The following is a 21,638-nucleotide window of genomic DNA, read 5'->3' on the forward strand; positions in this document are numbered from 1 at the left end:
TTCCCCTTGGCCTTCCCAAGTTACTTCCAGAAACTTCTCCTACAAACATAATTAAAGATATACCCAAGGATATGTCTATACGGATATGCATCTCAGTTAAAAGAAAAATTAGGAGCATCACAAATGTCCAGTCAAAGAATTAGAGACCAATGACTGTTGGTGTTAGGAGGAAACAAGGTTTTCCATGGGTGTGGTGGCCACGCCTTTAATCCCAGCACTGGGAAGTCAGCGGCAGATGGATCTCTGTGAGTTCGAGGTCAGCCTAATCTACATTGCCAGTTTCAGGCCAACTCAGGCCACACAGTGACACCCTGTCTCCAAAAATAAGTCTTTTGTTCCTCCTGTGGATTTAAGAAGGAAGCATGAGATGTTAGGAATTGTTTTTGACAGGCTGTGACACTGTGTGTGATGCTAATGTCACCTGCATGCTGACCTGCTGTGCACACAAAGTGCTGGCAAAGCCTGAGGATACTCCCCACTCACTGTAGCTTTCCTCTGACACAAGGTGATGTTCACTCACAAGATGTAAGAATTCACTAAGAATCAGGAAACCGACTGATTTACTGTTACTAAATACTGTTACTGTATTGTCAAACATTAAAAGGAAAAGGCATCCAAATCCCCAAGTTCAGTATCTGTCCAAAACAGGTTGAGCAGAAGCCCACGGTGGGTCTGAATACCAAGCCTTGATGCCCTCAGTCACACTCTCAAGGAACCGGACTTGAGGACTCTTGACTGGGAAGGTCAGCAGGGGACTGAGGAAGCCATTTCCTCCTTGATGCAGGAATATTTAGAAGGAATTGTGCTTTTAGGGAATCTCATCTTGGATTTCCATACAGGAGAAATATCATCTTCCAAGTTCTCGTTTCTAGAATGTTCTCAACTGCCCAACGTTAGCCCCACACCCACAGAGACGGGGCATGCATGGGCCAGCAAAGGGGAAAGCCATCAGTCCTTACCACAGCTTTATCCCAAATGACAGACATCCGCTCCTCAGTGCCGTTGGTGCCCTCGGGAATCAAGGTGAAGTTGTCCTTCCCCACAGCCTTCTGGGCAGTGTTGAAGGTGCAGTGGGCACTGCCAGTGACTTGAAGGTCTCCACTGGAAGGAAACACATGACATGAGGCTTCCTTGCAGGGCAGCCTACCTCCGTCTGTCTGGTGAGACATTTCACAGATGACGTCTCACCCACCATCCTGGCGCTCACTCAGACCCTTCCTTCAGCTGGCTGGTCAGAATGGCCCAGGTTGATATCGGGAAGTCCCACCCAAGATGGCGACAGATTGATTCCTTGTTCTCACTTAGTGACCCTAACTTTGGCCAATAAGGGTCTGTTTTTAAGCCTGTTCTCAGCCACCACCGTGCCGTCACCTACGGACTCATTTTGCTCTAAGTTGCTCTAGCGTGTGGATGTGAGTCAGCGGTACTCACCAGGACAGCAATGAGTTGAGAAAGTCTGGAGTGGTTGGGTCGGGGCTCAAGGGTGGGGAGGTGACGAAGGCCGCAGCCTTGGCCCAGTTCTTGCTCCAGTAATGAGAGCCATCAGTCCCCAGGCTGGCCGTGATGGGCTCACCATACACCACAGTTCCTGAGAAACAGAACACAGGTGGCTCGGTCTGACACACTAAGAACAAGAGACCACTCTTAGCAGGCATTGCTATATGCTCAGCACTGTAGATTGCTCTCAGCACTCCCTTCTTGGGGATACAGCCTCATCTCACAGGTGACAACACCAAAGACCGAAGTCCAGAACCCTAGGCAGCCAAGGCCACCCACCTAGCATGTACTAAGATGCCCAGCTCTGTGGACTCCGCCCCCTTTCCCGAGGCAATCCTAAACACAATACATGTTACAGGCCATGATCTCCAACTCAGTTTCCTCCAACACACAAGCCTCAGAACCATCCAGAATCTTCTGCTTTGGATGATGAGGGGATTTAACCTTCCTATGCAGAAGTTGACCTCACACCTGAAGCCCCTGCCCTTTATCATGTCTAATTCTAGATAGGGAACAGAAATCACAAATAAAGTCACAGAGCCGAGGTATCAGAGAGCAGTGCCAGGATCTTCTAGAGATGCCCAGATGCCTAAATTGACCTCAATGGCATCCGTCAGAGTGACAGCTGACTCATGAGAGAGAACCTGTGCTTAGGCCACTGGAGTTTCAGGATCTCTAGAAGCTCAGGATGACTCTATACAATGTCCAAGAGAAAATGTCAGCACCCCCACCAAGTCCAAATGGTATCTTCTGTATTCAGAGTGGGCCAGACAGCTGTGCCCACTTACACTGCTGGTGTAGGTCCCTGTGTGCCTTATGTGCCTTCTTCCCTTGGCCACGCCTCCTCCCTTCCTCTAGCTCATTCCAGCAGACTTCAGGGTTGTGCTTGCTTCCTCAGCTCCTTAACCATGCTCTGTGACATGGCGGGGACTTTCTTCACAGAGCACTCTCCAGATACCATCCTCCTCCACACACACTCATGTAAGAACCTCTTATGTCATGTCTTCCAGGTTTAAAACAAACGAAAAACTATCTAGCCTCTGAACACCTATATCTCTCCTGATCCAAAGCCAAGCTCTTCATTTTGATTTAGCTGAGGCTGGCCTTGAACTATGTGTGTAGCAGAGGATGACCTTGCACTGCTTGTCCTCCTCCCCAGACTCCAGAGAGCTGAGATTACAGAAGTGTGCCACCAGGCCTGGCCTCTCAGCCTCCCCTTTAATGGTCCAGACATCACGGCATCCCTGGGCATTGCATTCTACACCCAAACAATCACCCGCTTTTGAACTTTTTGACTCTTGATGGCAACACAATAATCAGTTCTCTGCTTGCACACAATAGGCACTCAACACACCTAATGATCACTTTTGTGCCTGCACACAGTAGGTACTTAACGAACGTGTGCAAAGCCCACTCGGTGCTCTTAACATTCAACTAATGAAGACCAGAGAGCTGGACCTTTCTCACAGGTTATCCAAATCCATCTGCCTCTCCTCCCGTCACCCAGGCAAGCTTCTCCCTTCTCAAAACACACGGCCCTCAAGGCCAAACCCTTCTCAGTCAGGAATGTGTCTCCCTTCCTCTCCACAGTACTTGCAAAGGCTTATCACTGGATACTATTCCACAACACCCTCTTGCCCAGACACTCAAAACTGGCTCCAGGGAGCTGCCCCCTCCTGCCTCAGGAATGTCACAAAGAAGTGGCTGTTCAGTGAGAGGGTGATGGAACGCCCCAGCCACAGCTGCCTCCCATCCACCCCCTGTAACAGCCTCCAGGCAGGAGGAAGGTTGCTAGAACTGGGGGCAAGAATGCCCAGAAGAAATCCCCTAAAAACAGCACCAAGAGAAGAACCCAGTATTCCTGACCTACTGGAAGCTCTCCCAGTAGAAGCTTGTACAAGCTCACTGGGCACGTACCTCCAAATGGAAAAAGAGCTCATAAAGCTAAGGTCAGCTGTTAATGGTTCCTCAGGCCCATCTGAGATGCAGTGGCAGAGCGGGGGTTCCTGCAGGAACTTCCAACAGATCTAGTGACATCTAACTCCCAATCCAGCCTGGCCTGAGAGTCCTGCTGCCCACTGCCCACCTGAGCACATAGCACCTGCAGCCCCCAGGGTATACAGGCTTTGTTACCATAAAAATATCAGAAGAGCAAGGGTACTCAGAGGAGGAATCAACAGCTCAGCTATACCCAGAATACCCTGAAATTTACCATCCTCCATCCTGTCACTGAGTCTGCAGCTCCATCCTGTCTTTGGAAATCTGATTGGAGGAGGCTGGTACTAGAAACAGATGGGCTTCATCTAAGACCGGACTGCCTGACAAGGGCTGGGTTCCCTGACCTTTGCTACAGTAGCAAAAGCCTTCAGCCTCTGGAAACCCAAGGATGGATCAGAGCTTCCAAGATCACTGGGGATCTTCCTTCCTTCCTTTCTTCCTTTCTTCCTTTCTTCCTTCCTTTCTTTCTTTCTTCCTTCCTTCCTTCCTTCCTTCCTTCCTCCCTTCCTTCCTTCCTTCCTTCCTTCCTTAGACCATTGCAGAGTGAGGACTCCTGGTCAGCCCATGCTGGAGTCATGCACAGACCTGAGAACAGTGAGGGTGTTCCAAACTGTGGCTTCCTTCTGGTTTTGCTCTATTCACAGAACTTATAAATTTTTATTTGTGTGTGTGTGTGTGTGTGTGTGTGTGTGTGCATGTGTGAATATGGGTAGTCAGCAGAGGCTAGAAGAGAATGTTAGATCCCCGTGGAGTTACAAGTGACTATGAGGAATCCAATGTAGGTGCTAGGAACTGAACTCTGTCTGGTCTTCTACAAAAGCAAGAATTCCTAACTGCTGAGCAATGTCTCTAGCTCCTGCTTTGCTCCAATTAAACCTCCTGAAGGAGTCAGAGGTCCTTACAAGCTTTTATTTCTATTTTTTTTAAGCTCCACAAATTAGAAAAGGACCTATTGTGTCCAAAGCCTTCACTTTCAGGGGAGTGTGGTTCAGACACTGGTATCTATATCCCCCCAACACACACACACACACACACACACACACACACACACACACCCTCATCTCAGTGGCTCAGTGCCTTGCCATAGGCTCCTTCCCTCTAACCCCTATGCTGGAGGGGACCATGAGCTGGCTTGCAGAGCTCAGTCAGACCACAGACACCAGTGAGCTGCCATGTGCCAGCAATCATTACCACTACTAATAATAAACCACGAACAGCTTAATTAGCCTTTTTATGCCTCTCTAAATACACTGCTGATGCTTTCTTGGTGGCTGTTGTAGTTTCATGAGTCTCTTCTCCAGAGAAAGTCTAAACTGAAGGCTGTGACCCCAAGCCAGACTCTGGCAGGCACACCAGTCAGGCCAAGAATGCAGGGCATGGGCAGGAATGGGAGGCTAGTGTTTACTCACAACCAGCCCTGGGGCCAAGCACATTCATGAAGAATAACTGCAAGCTGGGGTTTGGAAATGTTTGACAGCTTCAGGCTCCGGCAGTCTGTCATTTCCCATGAACGAGAAGCAGGACAAGTCCCAAGCAGGAACAATGAAAAAATCATGTGAAGGGAACTCAATGCACAGCCACAGAAGCCGAGGGAAATGAGACAGACAGACCCACATCACTGTATCTTTCTCTTAAAGTGCTCGGGCCACAATCCCAACCGCCTAAGATCTATGCAGTGAGGCTTTGACAGCAAGGATGGCTCCATTCTATAGAAACAAACTGCGTGTGTGTGTGTGTGTGTGTGTGTGTGTGTGTGTGCGCGTGCATGTATGAGTGTGTATGTGCATGTGTGTGGATGAGCATGCAGGTGTGAATCTATGTGTACACAATGCACATGGGGTAGGGAGTTGCACATATAGAAGACAGCGTACCTCATTAGCCTGGATCTCTCTAGTTAGGCTAGACTGGCTAGCCAGTGAGCCCAGAGATTGCCTCCCCAATGGGCTGGCTAGCAGAGCTCAGTCAGACCGCATGGATTATAGGCATGCACCTCCACACACAACTTTCTTTACATAGATTCTGCGAGACAAATTCAGGTCCCTGTGCTTGTTTGCCAACTCTATCTCCCTAGTCCTGTTTTTGTTTGGTTTTTGTTTTGTTTGTTTGTTGAGTCAAGATCATGCTAATATAGAGCCCAGCCTGGCATTAAACTAACAATCCTACCTTTATGCCTCTTTTAACTTAGCCTTAGAATTACCCCTCATAGTCTCATGATCAGATTTCTCATGGTATGAATCCCTATCCCTGTGCTGAGATCATAGATATATACCATCTCATGGGATAAGAAACAAAATATTCAGGATACATTTTCTGAAGTTTCTAGACTTGAATCTCTAGTATGAGGTAATTCATGGGTACTAATGATTCTTCTTATAGTAAGTAAAGAAAACATATGTAGTCTACACTACAATGATGTAATGAAATACACAAAATGCCACTAGGAGCCCTGAGTCAAATATTTCTATGAGGCAAGGCTCTGGGTGTTGTATTTGATGCCATAGGCCACTCCTGAAAATCAAATTAACAGACAGAATGACACTGGTCAGTTGCCTTTAATGGTGCTAGACAAAATGGCTGGAAAGAATGAATTTAGGGATTCACATTCCCAGCTTAGGCACCAGCCTTCTGTGTGCCCTGAAAGAGCCAGAGTATGCATTACAGCCGCAGAGCACAGGTAGCTGAAAATAAAACCCAGGATCTTATCCTACCAAGGTGAATTACAATGCAATCTGAATTCCCAGCCTCTGGGCACATGCTGTTCAAATGGGAGCAGAGACTAGGAAGTGCTTCTGTCTCCACACAGACTTCAGATGTGAGTGGCACCATCGTCTCCTATCTAGACTCCAGCCTGCTGGCCTTCCCTAAAGATTTCATACTCCAGCTGCAATACCACGTGAGCCAATGGCTTGAAATAAATCCATCTCTGCCTGCCTGTCCACTCCCCATTCTTCAATGGGCTGATTCTCTGACTAATGGGCTCTGCTGGGAGTTTATGACATTCACAGCCTAACCCACCTGCCGCCCTCAATCTCAAGTCTAATTCAAGATTATTATGTGCTCAATTAGTTTAACCCTATGGCCTCCTCCCCAAGCTGAAGTATCTTCATATATGACATGACTATGAGATTTTCATGATGTTCAGCATCCTATCGACCTGTAGGTCAACAGAAGTCTTATCCCGGATTTGGATTTAGTATCTCTCAGCAGCCATGGCTGTTTGAATGTGGCTGTCTCTTGGTTTTAAGGGTGGGGAAGGAGAGTCCATGGGTTATATCAGCAGGTACTGCCCATAGGTTAGTATTCCCTCAGGAAAGCATCTGTAGCCACACAGGGCTCCTTGCATGAACAAACAGCAGTCTAAGAAAGGGTGGAGGGAGAAGGACCCACCCTGGACACACAGGACAAACAGATGGTAGGTATCTGGAATTGTGCCTGTTTCTTCCCACAAGCTGGATGATTGGGAACAACATGTTTAGTCCCTGCATTTTAATTCCTCTTCTGTGGCATGAGCTCACCAAATCAACCACTGTCTAAATTCTTCTTAAGACTAAAACTCAAGCCAGGACTCAATGGCACAGGCCTGTAGTCCTCGCTACTCAGGGTGCTGAGGCAGGAGAATCACAAGTTCATGGCCAGCCTGGGCAATATACAAAGTAAGATGAAATACCAGGATAGAGTGCAGAGAAAGAACACTGGCCTAGCATGTGTAAGGACCTAGGTTCAAATCCCAGTAATGTGTAGAAATAAAAGAGAAAATAAGAAAGTCCAGAAAAAAATGAAAATCTGGCTAGTGTATTCCAGTCTTGGCTGTGTTTCATTTCTCTCTCTGCACAGTGAGGTTGGTAAAGTGGTGTGCTGTTGCATGGCACAGAACAATGGTACTCATGGGCCACTTAGAAGAGCCAGGCTGCCATTGTGCTGGGTCTAGCTTGCATGCAGCTATAATCCTCACAGGCATCTCAGCCCATAGCCTTATATCCACTGCATTTCTCTATTTGCCCAAATGTCTCCCACCTTAGACATAGGACCAGAGGGTCTGTGGGTGGATAAGGAAAGTGAATGCACATGGAGAGAAGGTCTGGCCAATGTTTACTAAGTGAGTCCTTCCCACAGCCTGAGACTCATAGGCTCTCTACTCTGTACTCTAGTCCTGCTTGGCCACAATGTCACTGACCACTCCCCTGTAACTTTCTGCTCCCACCTCATCCTCCCTCCAAGGGCAGACACTAGAGGTCAAGACCATGTTTTGCTCCTGGCACTGAGGCCTGAAGCCTCACACAGGAAAAACACATGGACATCTTTGCCTTGGCTTGGCATACTGAACACACTCCAGGTTAAACCATCACACTTCATCCCTCAATGGCAAGGATGACTGGTTACTGAACACATCACCTCATTTAAATACAAGCATCCCTCTGCGAGAAGAGTAACTACCACTACCTTCCCTTTGTAAGCGGGACACAGGTTAGTGATGGTAAGTCCCGTGGCCAAAGCCCCATAACCAGGGTCTGGTCCTGAACCACGTTATTAATCCCAGGGAATGAACCCTAACACAGCCTGCCACTGCTTGCTTCTTGATTGTTTGAGAATACCTGTTTTTTTTAATTACCTGAGCCTATGCTGAGGGTCAGGCTCCAGGTTCTACCTAAACTAAGTCCCAACCGGTACAAACCACAAGAATTTCCTCTACTAAATAACCTCCAAGAGGAAAGATGAGTCGGTCAAACATTAACATGGCGCTTTGGAGCCTGAAAACAGAAGGCCAGGCAAGCTTAGTTCTACTCTTCCCAAGCTCTGAGCTTCAGAGGAAAACAAAAGAGAAGGCTGCTTGCCCAGGCTGCATCCTGAGGATGTTTGGAAATCCCAACTGGGTGGCAAGAGCCTCCCCAGCTCTCTAGAGGGCTAGAGTCTTCTGCTGCTCTTGTTAGCACTGGAAGACAGTGGAATTCCCCAACGACTTTGAAGGATGGCAGAGCAACCCTGAGAAGCACCGTGTGGGCACAGCTGGATTCATGCACGGAAGGTTCTGGAATAGAACTGACTGAACTGCTTCCCTTTCTGAGCAGACTCAGAAGTTAACAGAAGCAACAGAAAGCCTCCGGTCCCTGAGGCAGCATGCCCTAGTGAAGCTACATGCCACACAAGCATGTGTCAGCCCCACCCTTCAGGGATGACCAGAGGCTTGGGAGAGAGCATGGATGCTGCAGGAGAGCTGCTCAGCATTCCACCCCAGCTGTGGTCTGTCCAGGGGCTGACACCCTCCCTTTGCCAAGGTGAGCCTAGGATATTTTACACTTTGGACCAGGAAGGCCACAGGAATCCAAAGTCATGTGACTATTTGCCTTAACTAATACCTTATTATCAGATGAGTGCTGAATGACCAGTAAAATACACAAAACTAACTGCCATGGTGCCACAGTCCCCATTTTCAGACACTGAACCCACTATGCTCGGGCTACACTAAAACAGTAGTGCCAGGAAGGGTGTTCAATGCTGAAGCTGAACACCCAGCTACCTTAAAAGTGTGCCTGGATGAGAAAGGACCACGACTTCAGTCACCACCTACAGGGTCTCCTCAGAAAATAACACAAAGCAAATTCTGAAGAAATTCTAGATTCTTTCTCAATAGGGCCTGGTGGTATACAGCTGTGCTCCCAGCACCCAGAAGGCAGAGGCAGGGGGATCAGAAGCTCCATGGTGAGTCACACAGTGAGTTCCAGGCCAGCCTGGGCTACATGAGACCACCTCTCAAAATATCAAAATGCTTCTTCTTCTGCTACTACTACTAAATAAAAGGCAGCTTCTCCAAGCATCCAGGAGAGGGCAAGCTCTCAAAAATTAATAGTGAGTGGTCAAATTGAGCTCCAGAAAGCTCCAAAGAGCAGGGAGCCAGAAATCACAGGATCGGTCTGGAAGCCATTGCCTCTTGGGACAGGCTGACTGAGTAGTCATTGAGCAATTTCTTCTGGAGCTTGTACCAAGTCACCCATCAGTGAAAACATCCCACAGCCCTTATTGATTCATGAGGATCATGTAGCAAAGTAGAAACAGCTATATGGGCCAAATGGCAAAGGCAAAGGCAGAGGCAGAGGCAGAGGCAGAGGCAGAGGCAGAGGCAGAGGCAGAGGCAGAGGCAGAGGCAGAGGCAGAGGCAGAGGCAGAGGCAGAGGCAGAGGCAGAGGCAGAGGCAGAGGCAGAGGCAGAGGCAGAGGCAGAGGCAGAGGCAGAGGCAGAGGCAGAGGCAGAGGCAGAGGCAGAGGCAGAGGCAGAGGCAGAGGCAGAGGCAGAGGCAGAGGCAGAGGCAGAGGCAGAGGCAGAGGCAGAGGCAGAGGCAGAGGCAGCAGTGAGCATGAGAGAAAAGCAGATAAATGGAGACACACAAGATAGAAAGATACACACGCAGGTTGTGGAGACAAGAAGGAAGATAGGGATCCCCTTGCAATGCTCACTTCAGATCATGCTAAGGTTCCCATCAAGGTCAATGCTATGGGTTCCAGCTCTATATGCTGTGCTGATGCCTAAGCAGAAAGCACACAGTGTGATTAGCCAAACTGGTTTAGTGCAGCAGGTGGCAATGGAGCTACTTCTGCATAATGAATAAGATGCACCACAGAACATCCCTGAGGGAAAGTGCTGGAAACGACACTTAATGAATTAGTTTCCAAGAACCTGTCTCGGGAGAACCAGCTTCACTCGGTATAGTGAGGTGAATAAACATATGTGTCCCACACCAGCCTCTGACTGACCCCCGGCAGAAATCCCCGCCCAAGGTGGAAGGAAGACACACTTTGCACAATAACATTCCCCAGAGGGGTTCTGTCGCCAGTGAAAAGTGATGTAACCTACGTAATGTAACTAGTTTGTAAAATCAACTTATAGAGAGAGGAGGACACCTGCCCACGTGGCCTTGGCTTTAAATAGATACGAACAAGGCCAGGGCCACGGAACAAAGGGAGGAAACTAGAGCTGCCCGCTCTGCTGGGCTGCAATTAGGTTAATGCTGGAACATGATCAAAGTGGCCCAGTTGGCAAGAGGGTCGGAAAAAGAGCCTCCTCCGGGATCCGCGCTGCCTTCCCTCCACCTGCCCACGGGGTGTCCGAAAGGCCCGAGGGGCTCACCCTTCTTCCGTGCCTGAGCGATGACTTCAGCCGCACTCTTGCTCATCACTTTGGTGACATACAGGGGGCAGTTGGTCTGGTTGGCAATAGTGATGGACCGGTTCACAGCTTCAGCCTCGACCTATGGGAGGGCAGATAAGCATGAAAACCCCGCCCATCCTCATGCCCATCTTTGTCCTTATTCACCAACAGAGATAGATGGATTCCCGAGGCTCTTTCCTAAGTGACACCCAGGACAAAGATCCACAGGCTCCACCTAGACCCACAGTCTAGTAACATTGCCAAGTGGGTTGTAACCACCCTGGGTGAATATTGGCAGGAAACAGGATATTATGAAGATAACTTAGGTCACTCCCTTTAGTTATCAAAGTACTGAAACAACGGCCTCTAAGAAATTATAGAGTTTTCTGAGGAGAAATTTCACAGTGGGAGAAGGAAAAGCCTGAAGCTGGGTGCCCGCCAGAGGAGAGGCGTGTCTCCAGGAAAGGCGGTTCACACAGTTCTGAGTACACAGAACACCTTCCAGGACAGCAGAGGCCAAGGCAGCGATGGGTGGGAGGGACCACACCATGACGTGGACTGTTTAGCTAAGCATGCTTCTCGCCCTCTATCTAAAGAGCTCTTACTATTTCGTCCTTTTTAACTACGTGTCTGCCGGTGGGTGGGTGTGCACATGCGTGCTGGTACCCACGGAGATCAGAAGCACTGACTATTCCCAGAGATGGAGGTACTGACAGCTGTGACCTGCCTGACGTAGATGCTGAGAACCAAACCTGGGTCCTTTGTAAGAGCAGTGTGAGCGTTCCTGCCCTTTTAGCTACTGAGCCACATCTCCAAGCCATTAAAGATCCAGGCTGGCCAGGGACTCCTGATCCTGCTTCCTCATCTCTTCATCACAGCCCACCAAGTGTACCACCATGAGCAGCAGCCTAGTTAAAGCTAGTTAAACCTAAGCTTTATGTCAGGACTCTGAGGACGGGCTCAGGAAGACGCTGGATCTCTGTTCCTCTTCCTACCGTAACTACACTGAACCAATCTCCTTTCTCCACAGTTCGCCACTGCTCGTTTTTCTAATTAGCCTGTGGATGATCAAGCCGTGCTTGTCAGGGCTGCCAGGGCCCAGTCTTGTTAGGCGTAAAGACTCTGGTAACAATTTCACTTGCTCACATTTGAGAATACCCAGACCCTGGCTGATCTCAATGTGGATATTCATTCTGCTCTCATGCTCCAGAGTGAAGACATTCAATGTTCGTGACTCTGGAGACAAGTCAGCCAGATACTTGTGAGCCAAGCCAACATCACCCACAAAACAAAACAAGCTTCATAAGTCTCTGGAATGGACTAGGGCAGTACCATGTTCCCCCAAGAGTGTGTCTGGCCAGCCACAGCCTGGTACGACCTTCAACGCAGATGAAGAACTACCCAAATGGAACATCTGGCTCTTTATATCTGATCCTCAGGGAATGGAATTTCAGATTCCACATCACATCTACCGAATACACAACCAGGAAAACCGCCTTGTTATGGAGGTATATCTTATGTACAACAATGTGGGATCATCATAACAGAAGAAACTGATTCAAACGGGATCCCAAAAGGTCACTGTCAAGTCCTAAGAAAACATTGTGGTGTAAATTCTTAAAGGTAAGAAGGGAGACAGTCCCTTTCCCTGCCTGCCATACTACCCCACTCCCAACATCCCTAAGCAGAGGGTCAAAACATAAATGGATTCCTTCATCTTGTTAATGTAACTTTAAAAGCCAGGCGGTCACTTTTCAGAGGAGATAGCTGCACTCCTAGTTATTTGCTTTGGCTAGTCCAGTTTCCACTGGACCACGGCAGGGCTGGGGTCTGTCGCTGCTCTCCATGCTCTTCCCAGTGAGGGAGACCCCAGCCTTCATTCACACTCAGATTCTGGGCATCAACTATGTGAGGAGAGTCTATGAATCTTACAGGAAAGCAACTAGCTCTCAGAAAACACTCACCAAACACTCAAATGTTTCCCATTCCAGGGATAGCTGAAGGGAGCCTCCCTCCTGCTCCCTGCCCTCCCTCCCCTCCCTGAAGTCTCCTGTGGGGCTGTCAGCTCAGAAGTCTCTGAAGTGTGAATGAAAAGGACTCCAAGATGCTCAACACTTCACAGGGATGTCAGACACAGCCCTGCAGACTTCCCAGCCCAGACCCTTCACAAAAGGACAGACACACTATAAATAAAGTCTGGGAGCTACAGGCCTGTCCTCAGTAAAGCGGGGTGTGCAGTGCCTCTAATTAAGAAGCCAAGTGGAACTGGCTGCTACTAAGACTCCTGAGGAAGACATGCTGTGCCAGGGGTCTGTCTGGATTTGCATACACACTGTGAATGGAATTCAGGCTCCATCTGGCTCCACAGAGTGGCCTGAAATTGGACAGGAGCCAAACTAAAAAACGCTAGCTCTCTGGAAGAAGAGGGTATTTAAACCTCGCTCTCCACTCTCCAGCTACAACAGTCCAGCCTCTGATACACAATAAACACTGTGCACTGGGCCCTGACCAAAATCTCTTTAAATCTTGTAGGAAGGGTGTAATCGCTTAAAAATAAAACCTCTGCTTATTATAGAGACCTTGAACATCTGGGAGGTTGTCTATGTGATTTTACAGATGGAGCAGAACAAACACCACAGGGAAATGACCTATCCAAGGACCCATAGTAGAGTCCAGACAATCTCTGGGCAAGTCCCTCCCGTCTTGGCAACCTACACGCCTCGGTCATATATCCTTCGAGGCCCAGCTGGAAAGGCGTTCCGTCTGTGATGGCTTTGCTGTACAGATCTTCTTTGGCCTCAGGCTCTTACCAGCTGCTTTTTGCTAGTAGTAAGTCTCATTCTGGCTTACAGATATACTTCCTGTCTGCGGCTTTGTCACCAGCTCATTGAAAGTCTCGGGGAGCACCATCCCCTACTTGCCCCACTGCCACAGATGGCCAGGCACTGCGGTGGTCAGAACATGTGCTTCTCACCGGTACCACCTCAGACAGGTGATCCCTAGAATCCGGCACTCCTACCGGTCTCCCTTTTCCCAGCTTCTTGAGGGGGGAATCCTACAGAGCTGCGAGCTGTGCACATGGTAGAATTGCGAAGAGCAGCATACAGCGGCAGGAAGCTGGCCGCCCTGCACAGTTCAAACCAAGCTGGCCATCATGGTGCTACAGACGGACGAGATCCTGACACTACACAAAGTTAAACCGTTAGCGTTGTCTCCTATGTGCTGGGGGGTCTCTTCCTAATTGGTCTGTACGGCCAAGTCCATTCAGAATGGTTCTATGTTTGATTCTCTGTGTCGCCCCCTCAAGAGTTTAAAACACAAAAGACTCAGCTTGACAGACAAAACAGCAGCCACCATCAGGAAGAACAGCAAGGGTGAAGGGCTCGAAATCCTATTCTTTCTTCCTTCCTTCCTTCCTTCCTTCCTTCCTTCCTTCCTTCTTACCTGCCTGCCTCCCTCCCTCCCTCCATCCCTCCCACCCATAGGACTGGGGCGAAATTACTCAAGAGCCTTACCAAACTCAGTGCCTGGCATAAGTTAGGCTCCTCCCATCCTGAGGCTCCTCCCCGCTGAGCCTCAGGATGTCCAGAACTGGCCACTCAGTGCTCTAATTCTGTGAGACAATGGCCAAAGAGAAGGCCCTGTGCTGAGCCACATAAGAATGGGTGTAACTTTTCTGCTTAAAGGGGTTAACCAGAACAGTGGGTCCCTGAGAGCTAGCTCCTGTGGGCATCCTTCCTGTTTCCACACTTTGTTCTGCCAAGCCCTGGGATCTGGTGGCCCCATCTCCTTCACAGGCCACTTACCAAACATCCCCCTCTGTCCTGTTTTTGGAAGGGACACCTTAAATGTTGAACCTCCATCCGCCCGGGTCCCTGAGGGTCTCCCCTTGCCTGCAATCTTTGCAGTCTAGAATGTTCCTTGCAGAACTCCTCCATCCTCCTCTCCCCCTCAGAGTTGTAAGACTGCCATTCTACAGACCTTTTCCTATACTGAAGGACCAGCCTCTGAAAAAGCACATAAGGTTAAAACTCTCATGGTGGAAACTCTGACTCCCAATATATGATACCTGCAGCCTTCTGACCTACAGGCTCCATGGTCCAGTATGGTAACCTTGTGCTTCTCAGCCTGAGCTAATCCTGTTTACGGCTCCCACCAGGTTCTATCCACCAGGCCCTACTGAGTGTGCTACACTCAGCAATGACTCATCATGTGCGTTTTAGAGGTGTAAAGGAACTCTGTGGTTCCATCCTATGTTTAGGGGACTGGCGGTACTGCGAGTGGGTAAGTACATGCACTCACATGCACACACATTTCTTTGAAAGACCAAAGCACATCCAAAAAGCCCCACTTTCAACAGGTACAGGGGTAGAGGAGAAGAGGCCCTGCACAGAATCTACGAGACATCATGTCGCACATCCCAGTCCCAGATATTCACCTCCTCTGGCCGGCTCAGCACGTGTCCCTCGGGGCCTGTGATGCCCAGATCCAGGATCCTCTGCTGTTCCTGTAATGTGTATAGAAAGCTGAGTGGTCAGAGAAGGTGGGTTTCGGGTGGCTGATGCCAAGAGACCTGGGCAAAAAATCTCCCTAGCAAGAAGTTCAGTGGGCCCTGCTGGATACCCGGTGTCATGCCAGACCTCAGAAAGAGGCGTCCCTATACTAATTCCAGTCCCATTTGAGCAGGACAGATCCTCTAGAGCCTCTCAATATGTTCAGCATCCCCAGGGAAGCTGACAGCCAAGCCACTCTTGGCCCACAGCACAGTAATATGATGGTATCCAAGTGTGACTAGGGTGTTCCTCAACTCCATCCAGAACAGCTACACTGCAGTGCCAAGAGAAGGGGCCTTTCTATAACAGAAATCAGCAATATGCCTTACCAAACACTAGCAGAAACTCCCCGGAAGAGCCCTTGTACCAGACCATACAGCCCTCTGGATTTCCACACTGGTGGTCCAGCTTCAAAAGCTGCCCTACACTCTTGATCTTGCTTTCCAGGAGAGGAAGAAAATGTGAAAGGAAGGGTCCCTTACCTCTGCAATGATGTCACCATTCTCTGCGTGGACTTGAGCTATGGCACCGATATCCCGGATCACGCTCAGCACTTCATAGATCTGAGGAAGAAGGGAACGAACTCAGAGACCCAAACCTGCAAGTTTCTGGTCAAAGGAAATCCCCTGGGTTGAAATGGCACCCAGGCTGCTCTGACAGGCTTGGCTTGGCAATAGGCTCAAGGGGACTGCCTTCTGGCCACTCTGAGACTCAGAGAGGCAGCCCAACCAAAAGGATAGGGGTGAGGTGTGAAATGCAGGGGATGACACCCAGCTCTGCACTAGGTGTGACCAAGGCTCTCAGCACTACCACTAGGCCACACAGTATCCTGATTAGAGGTTACGGTTTGATGTGAGAGTTTAGAAGGGCAAGACCCCATCAAAGACTAACTTTATTAAACTCCAAACAGGCCACCCATATCCCAACAAGCTATGAGTGAGCTATATACACACATGGAAGAAATGTTTCCCCAGATGGCAGCCGTAACCAAACTAAACAGAACGTCGGGAACCTACTCAGAAAAGTTGGCTTTCTTACCTGGGAATCCGTCAGCTGGAATCGATCTTTGAAAGCCATGTACACGAGGAAGGAGTTTACCCCTGATGACAGACAAAGAAGAGAGGCAGACACGTGACTTTCAATACATGAACCCAGAGCAAACAATCTGTTCATACGTGTGTCTGGACCTGTGCACATCTGTGCGGGGGAGCGGGTGTTGAGGGGGCAAAAGAGAGAACGAGATGGAGAGCCTGAGGACAACGGCACAGCCACATGCTTGTCATCCCAGCTACTGAAGCAGGAGGATCACACGTTCAAGGCCCGTCTGAGCTACAGGGTGAGTTCAAGGTCGTGTAAAGCTTAGAGAGAGAGACCCTGTCTCAGAAAACACAAACTAGAAAGTGCTCAATATAGCGCTCAGCTTAGAGTGTTCGCCTGGCACGATGAAGTCCTGGATTTAATCTCCAGTACCACAGAATGAAAGAGGAAAAGCATGACAGAGACAGACAGACAGACTACAGACAGACAGGCAGACAGGCAGGCAGAATGACAAAGCAAATGGGAAGCTAGGACCAGGGTTTCTGGAAATTGTTTTTGCAGTTCTGATTTTCCTGTTTGAGAACTTCACAGGTCTATCAAAATTAAAAGCTTGCAGTCTGTAGCTACATAACACTACAGACTCCTGTCTGTAGTAACATAACTCACAACAATCGGTAGTGGAAGCCCCACCCCCACCAGCCAGTGAGCATCAGTGTCACCGTCTCAGCATCACGGTGTCAGCATCACCAAACAGTCTCTGTGTAAGCTGGAACACCATTTGGTCTGACAAAGGACATTTGGTTGCACGGGACAATGGGGGCGAACACAGAAGCCATCCTGCTGAGTGAAAAAGGCAGTACCAAAAGAGAGGTGCTGAAAAACCCCATGGACGGGAGGGACACGGGGCAGGCCAGTGTCACAGAGAGCTGTCAGTGTCACAGAGAGAGGGTAGGATGGGGATACCTGGGCTGGAGGAAAGGGAAGGAGCAATTATGGAGATGGATCTTCATTTTAGCAAGATGAAGTATCCTAGATGTAGAGAGTGGTAGTGCGTGCGTGCGTGTGTGTGTGTGAGTGTGTGTGTGTGTGTGTTTGTATGGCTGTGTGTGTGTGTGTGTGTGTGTGTGTGTATGTTCATATGGGTGTGTGTGTGTGTATGGTTGTATGGATGTGTGTGTGTGTATGTGTATGGTTACATGGGTGTGTGTGTGTATGGGTGTATGGTTGTATGAGTGTGTGTGTATGTTTTTGTATGTGTGTGTGTATGGTTGTATGGGTATGTGTGGTCTCTGTGTGTGTGTATGTTTGTATGGGTGTATGTGTGTGTGTGTATGGTTGTATGGGTGTGTGGGGGTGGGTATATGGTTGTATGAGTGTGTGTGGGTATATGTGTGTGTGTGTGCACATGTATGTGTGTGAGTGTGTGTGTGTGTATGGTTGTATGGGTGTGTGTGTATATGGTTGTATGGGTGTGTGTGTGTGTATGGTTGTATGAGTGTGTGTGTATGGTTTTGTGTGTGTGTGTGTGTGTGTGTGTGTGTGTGTGTGTGTGGTTGTATGGGTGTGTGGGGTGTGTGTATGTGTGTGGTTGTATGGGTGTGTGGGGTGTGTGTATGTGTGTATGGTTGTATGGGTGTGTGGGGGTGGGTGGGTATATGGTTGCATGAGTGTGTGTGTGTGTGTGTGTGTGTGTGTGTGTGTGTGTGTATGAATGTGCCTGTGCCACAGCATGCACATGGAGATCAGATGACAACTTGAGACTTTGAGAATCCAATTCAGGTTGACAAGCTTGGCAGTATTACCTGCTGATCCATCTCAGAGCCCCAAACTGATGGATTAAAAACAAAGTGAAGACTGAGTGAGTCCACACTTACAAGCTGCACACTTACAAGTGACTCAAACTGTGTTGCTCGGGCTAGAAAGGCAGCTCAGAGCTTAAGAGCATTGGCTGCACTTCCAGAGGATCCAGGTTTGATTCCCAGCACCTACTAGTGGCTCACAACTGTCTGTCACTCCAGTTCCAAGGGGATCTAATCGGCTCTTCTGGCTTCTGCAGGCACCAGGCACCCACGTGGTGCACAGACACACATATAGTCTAATGCTACATGTATAGTATTTATCACATTTTTTTCTTCAAAAACTTTTTTTTCTCAAAACAACTCTTTATTCTGACTTTGACAAGAAAATGAATTATAAACTTCTGGCTATGTAAATTGTCTTTTCTTTGGCAAGCCATGCTGGTTTTTAAGAAACATTTTTTTAATAAGAAAAAAAAAAAAAAACATTAGTTTGGCAAGCAGCTGTCCATCCTCAAATCCTGGAGTTCTTGCCTCCTGAGGCACCAGACCAAATATCCCTCTCCAAGACTCATCACAATTCTAAACAATCGTCTTGACAACCTCAGAGCCTCGGAGCTTAATTCAAGCCACCTGGGAATGCTGGACGCTGCCTGAGATAAAGGCCTCTGGGCATCCCAGTTCTTCACTTCATGCCAGGCAACAGTTGCCATGGTAACCCGCCTGGCCTGATTTGGGATAGACTGGCCCAAAGAATTGAAAGTTAAAATCCACCAGCATCTGGGATTCTCAAGACATGAGAATGGTTCTAGCTGGAGGCCAACAATGTCAGACATGTGTCTGGAGGCTGTGGACACTGGTCTGGTTCCTAAATGATTTTAGGGTTACCTCTTGGGGGTGGGGGGAGTTTGTAGTAACACTGAATGGTCACTAAGGAAAAGCTGTTGCCTCCTCTCTGAAAAAAATGAGATCTATTTCTGGACAAAGATGAAGAGTTGTTGTCTCCCTGGACATGAATAGCCTGGCCAAGGGACCACCCCTCAGGAAGGCAGGTTCACCTTGGGCCAAGCTAAAAAGCTGGGAGGAATAATTAACCTTTAAATGAGGTAGTGTGCTTTCTGTTGTAAATCTCCACTCCCTAGTGTAGCAGGCTCCAGGCTCATAGCCCTGAGGCTTCAGACGGCTGCCCAATATTCTTTTTTTTTTTTTTTTTTTTTTTTTTTTTTTTTTTTTTGGTTTTACGAGACAGGGTTTCTCTGTGTAGCCCTGGCTGTCCTGGAACTCACTTTGTAGACCAGGCTGGCCTCGAACTCAGAAATCCGCCTGCCTCTGCCTCCCGAGTGCTAGGATTAAAGGCGTGCGCCACCAATATTCTTAATTACTCAGAGAAGCAGGTGGTCTTCTTCTTCTTCTTCTTCTTCTTCTTCTTCTTCTTCCTCTTCCTCCTTCTCCCCCTCCTCCTCCTTCTTCTTCTCCCCCTTCTCCTTTTTCTTCTTCTCCCTCCTCCTCCTCCTTCTTCTCCCCCTTCTCCTTCTTCTTCTCCCTCCTCCTCCTCCTTCTTCCTCTTCTTCTTTTCCCTCTTCCTCCTCCTCCTCCTCCTCCTCTTTCTTTCCCTTTCAAACTGTGCTTTCTCTAACACTCTGGCCTTTGCTGCTTCTCCAGCTCTCATCCTGGTCTCGTGGCTGCTTGTCTGTCATGTGGCTGGCCTCATGCCAGCTTAACTCAAACAACATGGTCTCTTCTCTTTCTCTGGTCTTTCTCCCTCCCTCCTCCAGGCAACATACCTGCCTTTGGGGTTTTTCTTTTAAACTCTATTAAAATGGTCCTTGAGTTTCAAAATAAAACAAACAGAATTTTCAGGGTCAGGGGTGTTAGGAAGGTGACCTCCAGGTTAGGAGGGCATCTTAATCCAATATTCACAAGAGAGATTTTCAAAATATTAGAATTCAAAGTTGACATGAATTGCCCAAGGTCACAGTTAGTCTATGACAAGCTGGCTTCCTACTCTAGAGTTTTGTAGCACCTCCCTGGAGGCTGCTCCTGTCTGTTCCCAGCCTAGAGATTTGCCGTCTGATTCACAGCATACACTATTTCAGACTCTGAACCTCTAAGAACAAAAAGAGATTTTCCCCACAAAAGCTTCCCCACAAGTCAAGACCCTGTGATCAATGAGTGACTCCTAGGACCTAATCCATAGCTAATCTGAAGGGGGCTCAGGAAAACCATGTCCTTCAGCTCCACTCCCTAAGCCCAACCCCAAAGACTCCTGTGGATAGGAGTCCTTGGGCACCCCAAGGTAAATGAGGACCCCTCTGGCCTTCCTGTGAACCGTTCCCCCGCAATTCCTGGGATTCTTTGAAGCAGAAAAGGCTCCTCATGTTGTCTCAGGTTTGAAGACTCATCACCTACTGAGCTAGCCTCCTTCTTCCAGATCTGTGTGATTTGTTTGCCTCAAAACTCCAAAGACAGCTCCTACTGCTTCACTGGGCTTTGGAGGACCAATTAATCCTTGGTACCAGTCCCTCAAGCCAGTGATCTCTAGGAAGCTGTTAACCAAGAAGGAACCCCAGGGGAAAGCCACGCTGTCTTGTCCATAAAGGCTTATGCTCCCCGTGCTGGGGTAGGGCCCCCACAATCAGCATAAGCTGTAGTCCCAACTGCCCACCCACATGCTTGCTCGAGGAAGGCTTTGGGTTAGAACAAAGCATGACCTACCGTGGTCCTTCACCAGAGCTTCCATCTCCTCCTGGATGCCCTTGTGCCACTCAGTGATGTCCACATGCAGCGAATAGTCACAGCAGGACTTGCTGTCAGCCCACTCCCTCCACTGATCAAAGGCAGCCAATAGGCTTGTCCCGGGCTCAGGAACAACATGGTCAACTAGGAAGAAACAGACATATGCCATCCATCATCGTAAGAAACTCAAGAGCAGGTGCTTACCCACTTGAACCCTGAACTGAGCCCCCTGGGTCCCCACTGGAGACAGGGATCTCTCCAACAATGTCTAGGAATGCACTTAAGCCAACTGAGCACCCAACAGGGAGAAACTTGGCACTGGACTAGCCAGCAAGTGAAACCACGCATGAAAGACTCAGATCCGATTTATCTGAGTGAGACCCGGGGCACATTCCAAGGACAATGAGTCCTTATGGACAACAGCAGTGTCAGGGGGCCAGCAAGAGGAGCCAAACCCTTCTTTGTGCTGCTAGCTGCTGTGAGACGCCCCAGTAGATAGCTGGGCCTCAGCGAGGCTGGAGTGGAGCCATGCACGATAGGCCTTTCTAAAACACCCAGCAGAACCACTCACTCCTGGCCACTCAGGTTTCTCCCGTGTAATTCCACTCCATAATTGAAGGACAATCTTTCATCTTAAGGGTTCAAAGCATTTTGAAGCTGAGCTTGCTGTAATATTATTACTACAGTAGGCTGATACTTTGGACCAATGACCATGAACTCAGGCTACACAGTTTGTTCCCGGGGCTCCAGTGGTCACCCGCAGGTGTCCTTGGGTACATTATCCTGCCGCCCTAAGTCTCAGTGCTGCGTTTAAAGGGGATTGTATTTCCTACTGACTCTGTTATGAAGATCACACATAGTCAGGAAGTCTATCAACCTG

At 48.8% G+C, this 21,638-nt stretch overlaps 1 protein-coding gene across 2 annotated transcripts in view; it reads right to left on the reverse strand.

Annotated features, from left to right (window-relative positions):
* The window catches only part of Dpysl2 (dihydropyrimidinase like 2), a 103,926-nt gene that overhangs the window by 9,714 nt on the left and 72,574 nt on the right, over positions 1-21,638 (reverse strand). For both annotated transcript variants that reach the window (XM_021181296.3, XM_021181298.3), the window contains exons 4-10: positions 20,738-20,902; positions 16,227-16,288; positions 15,671-15,751; positions 15,074-15,142; positions 10,615-10,735; positions 1,432-1,588; positions 960-1,101 (exon numbers count right to left, since the gene is read on the reverse strand). In XM_021181296.3, the coding sequence (XP_021036955.1) occupies positions 960-1,101; positions 1,432-1,588; positions 10,615-10,735; positions 15,074-15,142; positions 15,671-15,751; positions 16,227-16,288; positions 20,738-20,902 (797 nt within the window). The remainder of the gene's footprint in view (positions 1-959; positions 1,102-1,431; positions 1,589-10,614; positions 10,736-15,073; positions 15,143-15,670; positions 15,752-16,226; positions 16,289-20,737; positions 20,903-21,638) is intronic.

This window comes from Mus caroli, unplaced genomic scaffold (genome assembly GCF_978045245.1).
Source record: "Mus caroli unplaced genomic scaffold, Mus_caroli_1 scaffold_12, whole genome shotgun sequence".
Classification (NCBI taxonomy): Eukaryota; Metazoa; Chordata; class Mammalia; order Rodentia; family Muridae; genus Mus; species Mus caroli.